Source organism: Terrapene carolina, unplaced genomic scaffold, assembly GCF_002925995.2.
Source record: "Terrapene carolina triunguis isolate 2854851 unplaced genomic scaffold, T_m_triunguis-2.0 Scaffold97, whole genome shotgun sequence".
NCBI lineage: Eukaryota > Metazoa > Chordata > Testudines > Emydidae > Terrapene > Terrapene triunguis.
Genome location: NW_020664448.1, coordinates 2300644 through 2313772, shown reverse-complemented (window position 1 = coordinate 2313772; position 13129 = coordinate 2300644). Strand labels below are relative to the sequence as shown.

General features: G+C 50.2%; 1 protein-coding gene across 3 annotated transcripts in view; it reads right to left on the bottom strand.

The window, feature by feature from the left end:
- Nucleotides 1-4363: 4363 nt before the first annotated feature.
- Nucleotides 4364-13129, bottom strand: part of GDPD5 (glycerophosphodiester phosphodiesterase domain containing 5) — a 308105-nt gene continuing 299339 nt past the window's right edge. For all 3 annotated transcript variants that reach the window (XM_024205078.1, XM_024205070.1, XM_024205087.1), the window contains 2 exons: nt 9859-9971; nt 4364-6603 (listed from right to left, as the gene is read on the bottom strand). In XM_024205078.1, coding sequence (XP_024060846.1) covers nt 6488-6603; nt 9859-9971 — 229 coding nt within the window. In that variant the 3' untranslated portion in view covers nt 4364-6487. The remainder of the gene's footprint in view (nt 6604-9858; nt 9972-13129) is intronic.

The following is a 13129-nucleotide window of genomic DNA, read 5'->3' as shown; positions in this document are numbered from 1 at the left end:
AGGGGCATTGGAACAATTTGTATAGTGGGGGTGCGGAGAGCCACTGAACCAAACTGTAAACCCTGTGTATGATGGAAACCACTTCAAGCCAGGGGGTGCAGCCAGTGGTGAGCTGGAGCCACTTCGTGCGAACCGGTTGTTAAATTTAGAAGCTGGTTTAGAACTGATTGTTAAAGGGGTGGGCAAACTCCGGCCCGCGGGTCACATCCGCCTGTGGGACCGTCCTGTCCGGCCCACCTGAGCTCCCAGCTGGGGAGGCTCCCGCAGCCCCTCCCCCGCCTTCCCCCCTTTCGCAGAGCCTAGGTGTGCCGCGCCGCCAGCGCCGGCGCCAGCGCTCTGGACCGCTCCTGGGCAGCTCGGCAGCTCCTGCCGCTTTGAGCGGAATGGTAAGGGGTTGGGGCTGCGAGCTCCAGCGGGTCACGCGGCATCCATACACGCTGCCCTGAGCAGCATGCTAAGGGGGCTGGGCTGGGGCTGGGAGGAGGGGTTGGATAAGGGGCAGAGAGCGGTTGGAGGGGCAGAGGTTCTGGGGGGGTGGTCACGGGACGGGGAACGGTGGGGGGGTTGGGTAGGAGTGGGAGTTCCGGGGGTCTTGGTGGTGGCTGGGGTCGGGGCAGTCAGGAGACAGGGAGCGGGGCAAGTTGGGTAGGGGGTGGGACCCTGGGGGGCAGTTAGGGTGGGGGGGTCTCAGGCTTGTACTCACCGGGCGGCGCTTAATAACTGGTTCCCTACCCGCCGCTGAAGTGCCGCCGAAGACCCGGTAGGGAACTGGTTATTAACATTTTAGCAGCTCATCACTGGGTGCGGCCACAGCCCCAGCTCCCCCACCCTTGGCGCCGCTCATTCAAGTTGTGTAATTAGGTCCATAGACAAGACTAGGACAGAAGGGGAGTTAGCCCTGTGTCAGCCCCAGTAAATCCCGATTGTCTGGTGAATTTCCAAATAGCTATGTTGAAGTTTAAAGGAGCCCTTTGCAACCTGGCATTTTCCTCTCTGAACTGCCCATTGTCCTAAAGAACCTTCTGAGCCCTGCAGCAGCATGCAGCCTGCCTGCTCTGTCTCTCTCTCTCTCTCACACACCCCAGTTTGAACAGTACCTGTCATTCCACCTTAGAAATGTTCCTGACTGTTTCATGACATTTCACGTCTGTTTCGCATCAGAATTTCATTTCCACCCTTGGCTCCATTCTGCTCAACGTACCAACTCCACGGCCATCAAGGCACAGTCTGGTGTCTCCACGGCTTTCCAAGATTTGCATATGAATCACTGGCAATCTGGAAATGCAGTCTTGTTTGCCTGATTGCCAGCGGTTGGTTCCCAAGATCCTCTGTCCCGTATGACGCGGCACCTCTACGCCACGCAGCTCAGCTTTTCCATCACATACTGTATGTAAAACCCCCTGCTCTACCCAGGAGCGGCGCCAGGGTTTTTGGCGCCCTAGGCGGGGGTACTTCCGCGCTCCCGGTCATCGTCGTCAATTCAGCGGCGGGCGGGTCCTTCCGCGCTCCCGGTCTTCGGGGCACTTCAGCGGCGGGTCCCGGAGCGAGTGAAGGACCCGCCGCAGAATTGCCGCCGAAGACCCGAGGTGCGGAAGGACCCCCCGCTACCAAATTGCCGCCCCCCCCAAATCCTGGTGTCCTAGGCGACCGCCTAGGTTGCCTAAATGGAAGCGCCGGCCCTGGCTCTACCCAGGCATACTCTGTGACATACGTCTAATTCCACTGAACACAAGTCTGTAGGAAGTATTCCTATCGGATCCATCTGTCCATCCATTGGGGATACCATAGCACCAATGAGCCGTGTCAGGGTACCACATTGCCGTTAAGCTGTCAACGAAAGCGAAGATAAAAATCAACATGCACAGCCAGGCGGCTGATTTGGGAGCAGGAAAAAAATGCATCTCCTTCCCTCTGCTTTGGGCCACGTGAGGACAGACCAGGCCTAGGCCTCGGGCAGGTGGGAGCTTTTGTTGAAAAATGTATATTTGTTGAAACCAAAACTGATCAAGGAACAGCGTCGGGTTCAAGGAATTTCCCCACTCCAACAAACGTCAAGAAAAAAATTAAAAATGGTGAAAACATTTCAGTTCAAAATGACTTTTCATTTCAAAATTTAAGCTAATTAGACTTTAAAAAAAAAAAGCTTAAAGAAAAAAGGCCAAAATTGGAACATTTTCATTGACCCAAACGTGAAAAAAAAAAGTTGGTGTTTTGGTTCATGAATATTCAAAATTTTCACTTTTCATCCTGATTTAAAACAGGAAAAAAATTAAAACTCGAAAGTAATCTCCCCACCCAGCTGTATTGTGTGGATGCAAGAATCCCTTCACCCACCAATTAAATGCAGCCATTTCTGGGGTGAGTAGAGCAGCTGTTTAGCAGTGCACTGGAACATGAAGACAGTTTGTCTTCACCTCCTGTCCTACAGAATCCAGCTGAAACCACAGAGGGGAATCTGAGGTAGGTGGATCACAACTGGACAGTCTGAAGTTGTCCAGATTGCTGACCATAACCCTGCTCTTGCAAGCTCCTTTTAAGGCAGGGGCGGGCAAACTTTTTGGCCTGAGGGCCACATCGGGTTTCCGAAATTGTATGGAAGGCCGGTTGGGGAGGTGTGGCCCAGCCAGGGCGTGGCTCAGCACCTGCCCCTATCCGACCCCCCCTGCTTCTCGCCCCCTGATGGCCCCCCCGGGACCCCTGCCCCATCCAACCCTCCCTGTGCCCTGACTGCCCCCAGACCTCCTGCCCCTGACTGCCCGCTGCTGCCCCATCCAACTCCTCCTCATTCCTGACTGTCCCCCCCCGGACTCCTGCCCCATCCAATCACCCCTTCTCCCTGACCGCCCCCGGACCTCTGCCCCTGACTGCCCCCGCCATCCAACCCCCCCCTCCTTCCTCACTACCCCCCAGAACCCCTGCCCCCATTCAGCCCCCAGTTCCCCGCCCTCTGACCGCCCCAACCCCTATCCACACCCCCACCCCGAACTCCCCTGCCCTCTGTCCAACCCCCCCTGCTCTCTGCCCCCTTACCGTGCTGCCTGGAGCACCAGTGGCTGGCGATGCTACAGCTGCACTGCCCAGAGCACCAGGACAGGCAGCCGTGCTGCCCGGCTGGAGCCAGCCACACCACCGCGCAGTTCAGAGCACCGGGTCAGGCCTCGGCTCTGCAAGAGCCCCGCTGCCCAGAGCATTGTGCCGGCGGCGCAGTGAGCTGAGGCTGCGGGGGAGGGGAACAGCAGGGGAGGGGCTGGGGGTGAGCCTCCCGGGCCAGGAGCTCAGGGGCCAGGCAGGAGGGTCCCACCGGCCGGATGTGGCCCACAGGCCATAGTTTGCCCACCTCTGTTTTAAGGCTTCTGGTCTCACAAAGGAGAGCCCTGAGCGCCCCAGCAGAACCCCTCAGTCTCACCCTGTGGAGAGAATGGCTACTTCACTGTAAAGACCAGAGCATTTTGTAAGCAAGCTCAGAAAACACAACAGCATCACAGCAGCATAGGAATACTGTATGTTTATTTCACAGAGGGCTGGGGGGTTCATTTGGGGCTGGATATATTTTCATTGAAAACTCTCATACTCAGGGCCGGCTCCAGGGTTTTGGCCGCCCCAAGCAGCCAAAAAAAAAAAAAAAGCCGTGATCGCGATCTGCGGTGGCAATTCGGCGGGAGGTCCTTTGCTCAGAGCGGGAGTGAGGGACCGTCCGCCGAATTGCCGCCGAATAGCTGGACGTGCCGCCCCTCTCTGGAGCGGCCGCCCCAAGCACCTGCTTGCCAGGCTGGTGCCTGGAGCCGGCCCTGCTCATACTTTAAAAAAAAATAAAGTAAATCTTTAGGGCAAGAGTGGTAATAATCACTGTTTAACCTGGAGGGTCTGGGGCTCGTAGCAAAAATTTGTGTTGTGAATTGACTTTGTTTAGTCAACAATGCCTTGTTGAGTTTCTTTTAACCCACCCCAACTTTTAAAAACAGTGTCTGACCTTTCCACAAAGTCATCTCCAAGGATAAAAACCAAACTTGCAGGTAACCATCAACAGATGCTGAGATGTAAGAAAGTCTTTCAGTTGATATGACAAATCAGCCAGGAATGTTTCAATACTGCACCAGGAAGTGCAACTTTATATAAGATCTTTCAGTTCTGCAGAAAGCCACCTTGTTTCACACAGACTTGAAAGAGTACCATGAAAGAGGGTAGTGTATTGTGTGTCACACCCTGTGCCAGGTTCTGATGCCAGCTACACTGGTAAAAATCCAGTCAATTCAAATTATTTTAATAGCCGTACTTTGAATTTACAGTGGTGTAACCCTGATAAGAATCTAAAGGGTAATAATTGAGCCACACGTTTATATAATATAAATATATTTAATTCCTTACCTGTGTTACATCTTTGATTATTAAAAACAAAAGATTCAAGGAAATTTTTTTCCTCCCACCACCTAGATGCTGTTGACATTTTGCACTTCATTCAGTTAGATCGGTCAGTTTCACTTTCTGTTTCTAGTCAGTTTCACTTCCCAGTTCTTATGCACCAGACACAACACCTCTGGGCTTGGCTTTCTAACACTGCTGGGGAATGTTTACAGTTTTAAATCATTTTGAAAATAATTTCATGACAATATTTCTATTCTGACTATGGTTTGGCAAAGCCATTAACACACACTACGTCTGGCATCCAATACAACTTTACAGCAAACCCGAAACAGAGTTTGCTCTCTGTTTAGCAAGGTAAATGCCATGGCTTCAGTTTCTTCATGACTGCCAGGCAGGACTCCGCAAATAAATCCCATTTCACCTCACTTTTGATTGAAGAATCGCAGACTTGGCTCAAATCCCTCATCAAGAGCCAAATTTCACACACAATTGAGTTTCAAGGCAGCATTTGATGAACTTCAAAGACGTGATCGGTGATATTTCCCATATTCCACCTTTCTGTGTTAGCCAAGCTACAGTAAAGAAGCAAAACTAACAAATACCACAAAAGATTAGGGATTGATCCAAAGCCTACTGAAGTCTATGGGAGTCTTTTCTCTGGCTGCAACAGACATTAGAACAGGCAAAATCGTGAAAAAGCTAAACAGCATCTCAGTGAGAGAAGGGAAAAATTACAGTCAGAAAGGGCAGGTGCCCAGACTGTGATGTGTGGAAAGAGAGACCCAGTGTGTGGGGGAGTGGGAGGAGGAGTTGAGGGAGAAAAATAAATATTGACATTTGGAAGAGGGGGAAAAAAATGCATCACTGATCCGCTCGATTTCTGGGCCTTTTTTACTATAATGTAGGATTTTGGTTTAAGCCTCTTGCACTGAAAAAATGCCAACGGTAGCGCCTATTCTGTGCAAGCACCTCATTTTCTGTCATTATCGCTCCTTTGGAGGAAATTAATGTGCAGTCTTTAAAAAAAAAGATACTGCTTCTACACAACAAGAAAGAATTAAGGAGAAGGTCTCCCTTGTTCTCCTAGACTGCTTCACTTTGTGCTTTACTATTTACAATCCAGCATTCTTTGCTGCTGCTTCAAACTTCAGTTCTTCAAACAGGAGCTGCTTGACCTGTGACTGAGAAACACCGGCTACCAGGCCACTGCGGATTGTGACTTCCCTTCCGCACCACCAGTTTAAGGGTGAACACAAACTACACCACCTACACCACTTCAGCTGGATCAGGGTGATGAACAAGGTGGTGAGTGCTCTTTACTAGCCATCATGGAATCGAGATTCTTCATGGAGACTGACTTATGAAATACCAACTAGGGGTCTATTTAAGGTCTTCGCTCAGGCCAGTAGCATCTAGGGGAGATTTCTCTGGGGAAGGACTGCAGTGTAGGCCATCCAACTTGCCAAGGGTTTTGCTCTGAGCACTTTCTATCATATATTTCATATGATCCCTGCATGCCTCAGTCCTGCTATTCTGGGGGAAGGCGTGAAAGTGATTCCGCCAACCTGAGCCCGAACACACTCTGGGAGCAGCACCTTCCCTCCTGCAAGGAAGCTCTGAACAGCCCTCTCTCCGATTAGCGAAAACTTCATTAGCCAGAAAAAGAAATGTCACGTCACAAGAACTTCACAACATAGTTTTTAGACAAGTTCAGCTAACAATCGCTGCACCAAGGGGAGGAGTGGAGTGGAGGGGGAAGATCAGGTCCATGCCCCGCCTGTCTCCCCCAGTGTCCAAGATGTCACCTCAATATTTCATCACCTTCGGCCAAAATGTTCCTGTTTCAATGCACAAGTTAGTCCCACTCGTGTCCTGGAAGAAATACATACAACCCCCCAAAAATACACAAAAGAGACAAAAAAAGGACTTTCTACATATTTACAAAAAGCTGCCCCAGCCTCACAGTCCAGAGTATGTCAGGAGCCAGCAACCAGAGCAATAGAAGGGGTCTCTGCATCTTCAGTAGTTCCATAGAGCGTTCCCCCATCCCAGACAGCGTGAATACCACCCATCGCAGACGGGAGTACTGCGGGGGGAGGGTGTCGTGCCACGGGCCTTTAATTCCTCAGTCCATGCGTAGCTTCATGTCCCGATGATCCATGGGGGCGATACCCTCGTTGGAGTAACCGTTTTCAGAACACAACGACAGCTCATCTGCATTCTCCACGCCGTTGTTTATTTCTGGGGGAGGGGAAAGACAAATGAAGACATGATTCAAGTGCTGCCAATCACTGGAGTCCCCAGCCGCATCTTATTCAAATGCACTCCCTAGAGGCCGATCCACTGGAGTTAATGGAAGTTCATGGAGTTCAGGACCTGGTTAGCGGTGACTCAGCACCTCAGGCCCCAAGGTTCTCTCATTTTTAGAGACAGGCAAACTGAGGCTCAGAGAAGTTAAGTGAATTGCATCTCACCCCCTCCCCCACAAAAAAATAATTCACACAGCAAGTCAGTGGCAGAATATATGGGCCTGATTCTGACCCCACAGTGATTTTACACCAGGGTGATTCCACTGCCTTCAGTGGAAGTACACTGGATTTATATCAGTATAAGCAAGATCAGGATCAAGCCCCTCCTCATACGGCAGCCACAGAGGTGGGTGAGGTAATATTTATTTTGGACCAACTTCTGCTGGCGAGAGAGACAAGCTTCCGGGCTACACAGAGCTCTGCTTCAGGTCATAACACAAAGTCCGCAAAGGTACTTGAGTACCTTTCCCAAAGTACCTCTGTGCCCCGTGTGTTGTGAGTACCTTTCCCAGACCTGAAGCAGAACGCTCTGTAGCTCGAAAGCTGGTCTCTCTCGCCAGCAGAAGTTGGTCCAATAAAAGGTGTCACCTCACCCACCTTCTGTCTCTAATATCCTGGGGCCAACAGGGCTACAACAACCCGGCATGCAGATGAATTGAGACAATCCTGTGGTAAGTGCACCCCCTGCTGGGAAGACAATGACATGCCAATGAAAATAAAAAGTTAGCGGAAGGTGAATGGGGGTGGGGAAGAGCATGTGCTTAAGTTGTCATTAGTCCCCTAGACTGGAGCCCCTTCAGCAGGGCCGGCTCCAGGCACCAGCTTACCAAGCAGGTGCTTGGGGCGGCCAAGGGAGAGGGGCGGCACCTGCGGCAATTCGGGGGCAGCAGGTCCTTCACTCCCTCTGGGAGTGAAGGACCTGCCGCTGAACTGCCGCCGCCGATCGCGGCTTTTTTTTTTTTTTTGCTTGGGGCGGCAGAAATGCTGGAGCCGGCCCTGCCCTTCAGAACCTTCACCCATAGGATAGGGCCAGCTAATGCCCTGTGCGCGAGCACTCAGCTCTTCTTACCTTCTAAAGAACTACTGTCTTTAATAAAGGGGGGGAGGGGCAATGAATCAGGTCAATTTCAGATGCCATCTAGTGGCTAGAACCTGCAAGATAGTTTAATGAAGCAAGGTTAAACAGAAGAAATTGACTCAAATTTTCAAACAGGCCAGTGCTCAGGATCGCAGTTAGAGATGGAAAAGATCCAGTAGATCAGGGGTCCCCCATGCGGTGCCTGTGGGCGCCATGGCGCCCATCGGGGTGTCTAAGTGCGCCCACATGCTGGCCGGCGGATGAGCATCTGCTGAAATGCCGCCCGACGCCTCTGGATGACGCTGCTTGTCAGCGGCATTTCGGCGGATGCTCATCCGCCGTCACGGTCCTCCATGGTTCGTCATCTGGCGCCTGCCAGACGAAAAAGGTTGGGGACCACTGCAGTAGATCATGAAGTCCATGAGCGTTCCAGCGCAGGGCATAGTCCCCTCTCGATGGCGGGTGCATCAGATATTATACCGATGCACTATGATCTTAACAATAAGGCCAAGCATCGCTTTCTTACTATGCTGATATTTAAAGAGGTGACTCCAATTATGTTGGAAACAAAACTGTCTGACCTTGCTAAGTGCCTGCTACACACGCCCTAAAAGGGACAATCAGCCCATTACACAGTTCACCATTTACTTCCCTCTTCCCCGCCACTATCAGCTCTGCGTGCTCCTCCCAGTGCACTCCATTCTCCTCTCACCAGAGAGCAGTGTGAGGCTGACAGCAGTCTCTCGCTGGAGAGAAGGGAGCTTCTACAATTAAAGCCCCATTGGCCTTCAGATCCGTCCTCAAAATTTATGCCATCAGCACCCAACCCAATGCAGGGCAGAGGATCCTTCCTCAAAATTCTCCTTTGCCATGATTCCTACAGAACACTTTCTCAATGGTGAGGCTGCTGGCGTGCGGAGACCACCACCTATCATGCGGGTCAGCATCACCTCTGTTTCCTTCCTTCCCACCTGTCTCTTGCCTTGTACTTAGATTGTCAGCTCTGTGGGGCAGGGACAGTTTTTTCATTCTGTGTTTGTACTGCACCTAGCACAATGGAGTCCTGGCGCATGACTCAGGCTCCTAGCTGTTACAGGAATACAAAAATATCATCACCACTGAAGATTATTTTCAATATCCAATTGTCCAACTTGGTACATTTCTTAAAGCTCCAATACTAACAATGGCCCAAAGCCTCGCGATTTTGTAAACACTCAAAATCCCTGGGGTTTGCCTCACCTCCTAGTCAGTTACCCCAGCTGTGTCTGGACAGATCCTACACTGATTTACGAGATTAGGATCCTGCCTGTAGTTGATGGACCTTTCCTGACAAAGCAGTAGCTTCGGTTATTATTATGCATCCTCACACTGCAATATCGAGGCCCAACCCTGCAAGCCCAACTCCCACCTCAATATCAGTGGTCACGTGCGAGTGAGGACTGCAGGGCCACATCCTGCTCAGTGGCACTGTCCAGTGCTGAGAGAATCACTAGGAGGTGGGTTGGCTTGCTGCTAACCCCAGGATCCCAGCACAGATTTTCAGTTACTTAGGGTACATCCAGACTACCCCCGAATCGGCGGGTAGTAATCGATCTATCGGGGATCGATATATCGCGTCTCATCTAGACGCGATATATCGATCCCTGAAAGCGCTCCCGTCAACTCCGGAACTCCACCAGGGCGAGCGGCAGTAGCGGGTCGACGGGGGAGCCGCGGCTGTCGATCCTGCGCCGTGAGGACCCGAGGCAAGTCAAAATAAGATATGTCGACTTCAGCTATGCTATTCCCGTAGCTGAAGTTGCATATCTTACATCGACCCCACCCCACGCCAGTGTAGACCAGCCCTCAGATTTGATTTTTTCTTCCCCTCCTCTGCTCCCTTTCTCCATCCATCTTAACAGCCAATACACAGGTCAGCTCTCCGCTTAGATCTGTGGTGCTATCCTCAATATCTCTAATAAGAGGCACACTCAGGGAGTGGGGGCACTGGAGGTACTGGAACAAAAGGCTCCATTATCCAACTGATGGCAAGATAAGAACAGAACTCCTCCCTCTGACCCTGGCTTTACTTACTGACATTCCGAGGATCTCGCTCTCAAGCGGCCATACCTGAAAAGATCAATTTCTCCTTCATGATTTTGACATCCCTGCTGGACCTGCGGACAGCAGCACTGAGCATGATTTGCTCCGGGTTGTAGGTCCTTATGCTTCCCAGACGCCATCTGTAGCAGAAAAGAGGGATGTAAAGCTCTGTCCTCAAAAGGTCTATCCTCTAATGGCCTAAGAGGCTCTCTAAGCAAGCAGCCACTGACAAATGCAGTCACAAACCCTGTCGACGCAATATGGCTTTATTCCACTAGAGTTCATGGGCCCTGGTGTTAGGCAGCGATGGTTTGATTTTCTGAGGTGCACATCTCTGAAAATCAGGCAGTCAAACAAATGAAACCATTTCTGTGAAAGTGCCTCAGTCTTCCCCCCTTGTTAAATGTATACAGACTAATTACGAGAGGAAAATGTTCAGTAGTAATGCCTATTTCAGACAAACCAGAGACATGCATAAGGAAGACATCAGTACTAGGTGCTTCAGAGGAAGGTGCAAGCAAACCCAAAGTGGGTTGTTATGGAATGACCTGGTCCCAAGAAAAATAGTTTCTTCCTGACCCCCTACTAAAGGGTGGTTTATGCCCTGAAGCATGAGTATTTGTAGCCCTTTCCAAAGCTCATAAGGATTTTTTCAAATCCTTACTACTGTAACTCTGAATATTATTAGCCATATACAACATGGATCAGGTAGTTTGAGAGATAGGTTTGAATAGAAGTGTTGTGATTTGGTCACATTAGTGACTGTGCTCTGATGAGGGGAACAGAGTCAGGTAACCTAGACCCAACATTTTTGCGATTGGGGAATTAATTCTATTAATTTTTTTTTCTTTTTTAAAGTGTCAATGAAATTAAACATCCTCCTGAAGCTTCCACCACACAGAGCATTGGGAGAACAATGAAATCCAGCAAGGTGACTTGACCATAAAAGTGAATCTGTCTAGGTTGAGGTTCATTGTCCAAACCAAATAAATGGAAAAAGTAAAAAGCACAGTGAAACGTACAGCAGATTTTTAAAAATTCACTTTTAATCAGCTAAAGAATTGTTACCAACACAGGGAAGGACTTTGTCTTTTTTTCCTTTTTAGCCTGGAAGTGTCCTTTTAACACATAGAATACCAGGGTTGGAAGGGACCTCAGGAGGTCATCTAGTCCAACCCCCTGCTCAAAGCAGGACCAATCCCCAGACAAATTTTTGCCCCAGAGCCCTAAATGGCCCCCTCAAGGATTGAATTCACAACCCTGGGTTTAGCACGCCAATGCTCAAACCAGGGCTATTGGATACTTCAGCCCTAACAGCATACAGTGAAGAGCTAGGCTGAACCTACATTGATGGAGGCAAGGATGAGGCAGCCATGAGGCGGAGCAGGTAAAGGTGCTGCACTGGGTGCCAGGAAACCAGATTCTGTCCCCGGATCTCACACTGATGTACTAGGCGTCCCTGGACAAATCACTTCACCTTTCTGTACTCCTCTTCCCCTCCATTCCTTTGGCTCGCTGCTTTAGAATGGACTCTCTCCCACTATGGGTACGTACAGTGCCTTGCACCACCCGGCCTCAAACCAAATTGGGGCCACTGGATACCACTATAATATAAATGCCAATGGCTGCTTATATTTAGGCTGCATACTAGACTCTCTAGGTGCAATAACACCTTTTGGATGTTAGACTTCACACCTGTATGTCAGAGGAACTTCATCCAACTGCCTTTCCTAAAGCAAACATCTCCACGTTACTAAGAAATCAGCTGTCCAGAGAATACTTGGGGCAGAAATCCTGCGCCTGAAACAGTTTAGCAAAGTGGACACTTTTTTTGCATTGTTTTCTAGATGTTAGGGTCAACTTTTGCCTTTGAATACGAGGGTGTGATTCCCACCAACGTGCAGTCCAACTCTCTTCCCTGTATGGGAAGTATATCAGGTTCTAGCTTCCAGTAAAGGAGCTCAGCTAGTTCTCCCTTCTTTACATACTAACAAAGAGATCAGTAACTTTATGTTGACACTCCATCAAGATATAGGATCAGGGTAAACGGAAAGAGTTGATGTAAGCCTGACAGGTTTCCAGTTATCTGGCACCACCTAGTGGAACATCAAGGGAAATCAATACTACCTCATGCAAGGAATCCATTTGCTAGGCATTTAGCACCTACTGCAAAGTGCTGAACTTCCCACTTAAGTGCACCTGAGTTAAGGGTACTCAGCCCTACAGTGTCAGGCCCACGGCCGGCAAACATTAAAAAAATGTACTCAAAAGTTTCTAGGAATACTGATGCAGAAATCCGCCCTGTGCAGCCTTTCTGCACTGCCTCGTTAGCATTGACCCCCCCCCCCCCACTTGGTAAGGCAACTCCCATCTTTTCATGTGCTGTAATATTAATACTGCTTATTGTATTTTTCACGCCATGCATCTGATGAAGTGGGTTTTAGCCCATGAAAGCTTATTCCCAAATAAATGTGTTAGTCTCTAAGGTGCCACAAGGACTCCTCGTTGTTTTTGCTGATACAGACTAACACGGCTACCCTCTGAAACCTATAAAACACTGTGTAACCCACACACCTCCTGGGTGTGGTGTTCTGTCCTATCTAGTGGCACTGAGACCACTTAGAGAGAGGGATAAAATGAGTCTGCTCTACAGTCCTAGCTAACAGCCAGCTGGCTTCTAGCTCATGCAGTGGAGGCTCCTGCACTAAGCTCCCAAGGTCCCAGGTTCGATCCTGCCTGCTGACGACAGGGGTCTGTTGACGTTACAACAGCAGGCAGGAGATTGCTCTTTACAAGGGAGAGGAAAAAAGCATGTGATGGACAAAGCTACACTGGGCTGACAGAGCCAAGGCATGTACAGCAGCAACCTGGATGAGACAAGAGAAGGTGGAGCGGAGTGGAGCAGAGCTTGCTACATAAACAGCCTCCTGAACGCTCTCAGAGGATGTTCCCAGGCGAGCCATTAACTGACTTTGAAAAAAAGAGTTTATGCCATCAGCACCCAACCCAATGCAGGGCAGAGGGTCCTCATCTCCCACTGAAATCAGCATTGCAGCTACTCAACATCTCGCAGGATCAGGCTCTCTGCAGTCATGGCCCATAATGCAATGGTCTGCTGTGAAGTTCTGTCCTATACGTTTCTCAGGTTCTTGCAACTTTCAGCAGCCGTTCTGGCTGGTGTGCAAGCAGGGCCGGCTTTAGCAAGAGCGGGGCCCGATTCCTGGGGGCGGGGCTTGCTGCAAGCCCCGCCCCCAGGAATCGAGCCGCGCTCCGGCCGGGGTTGCTGGGCTTGGGTCCG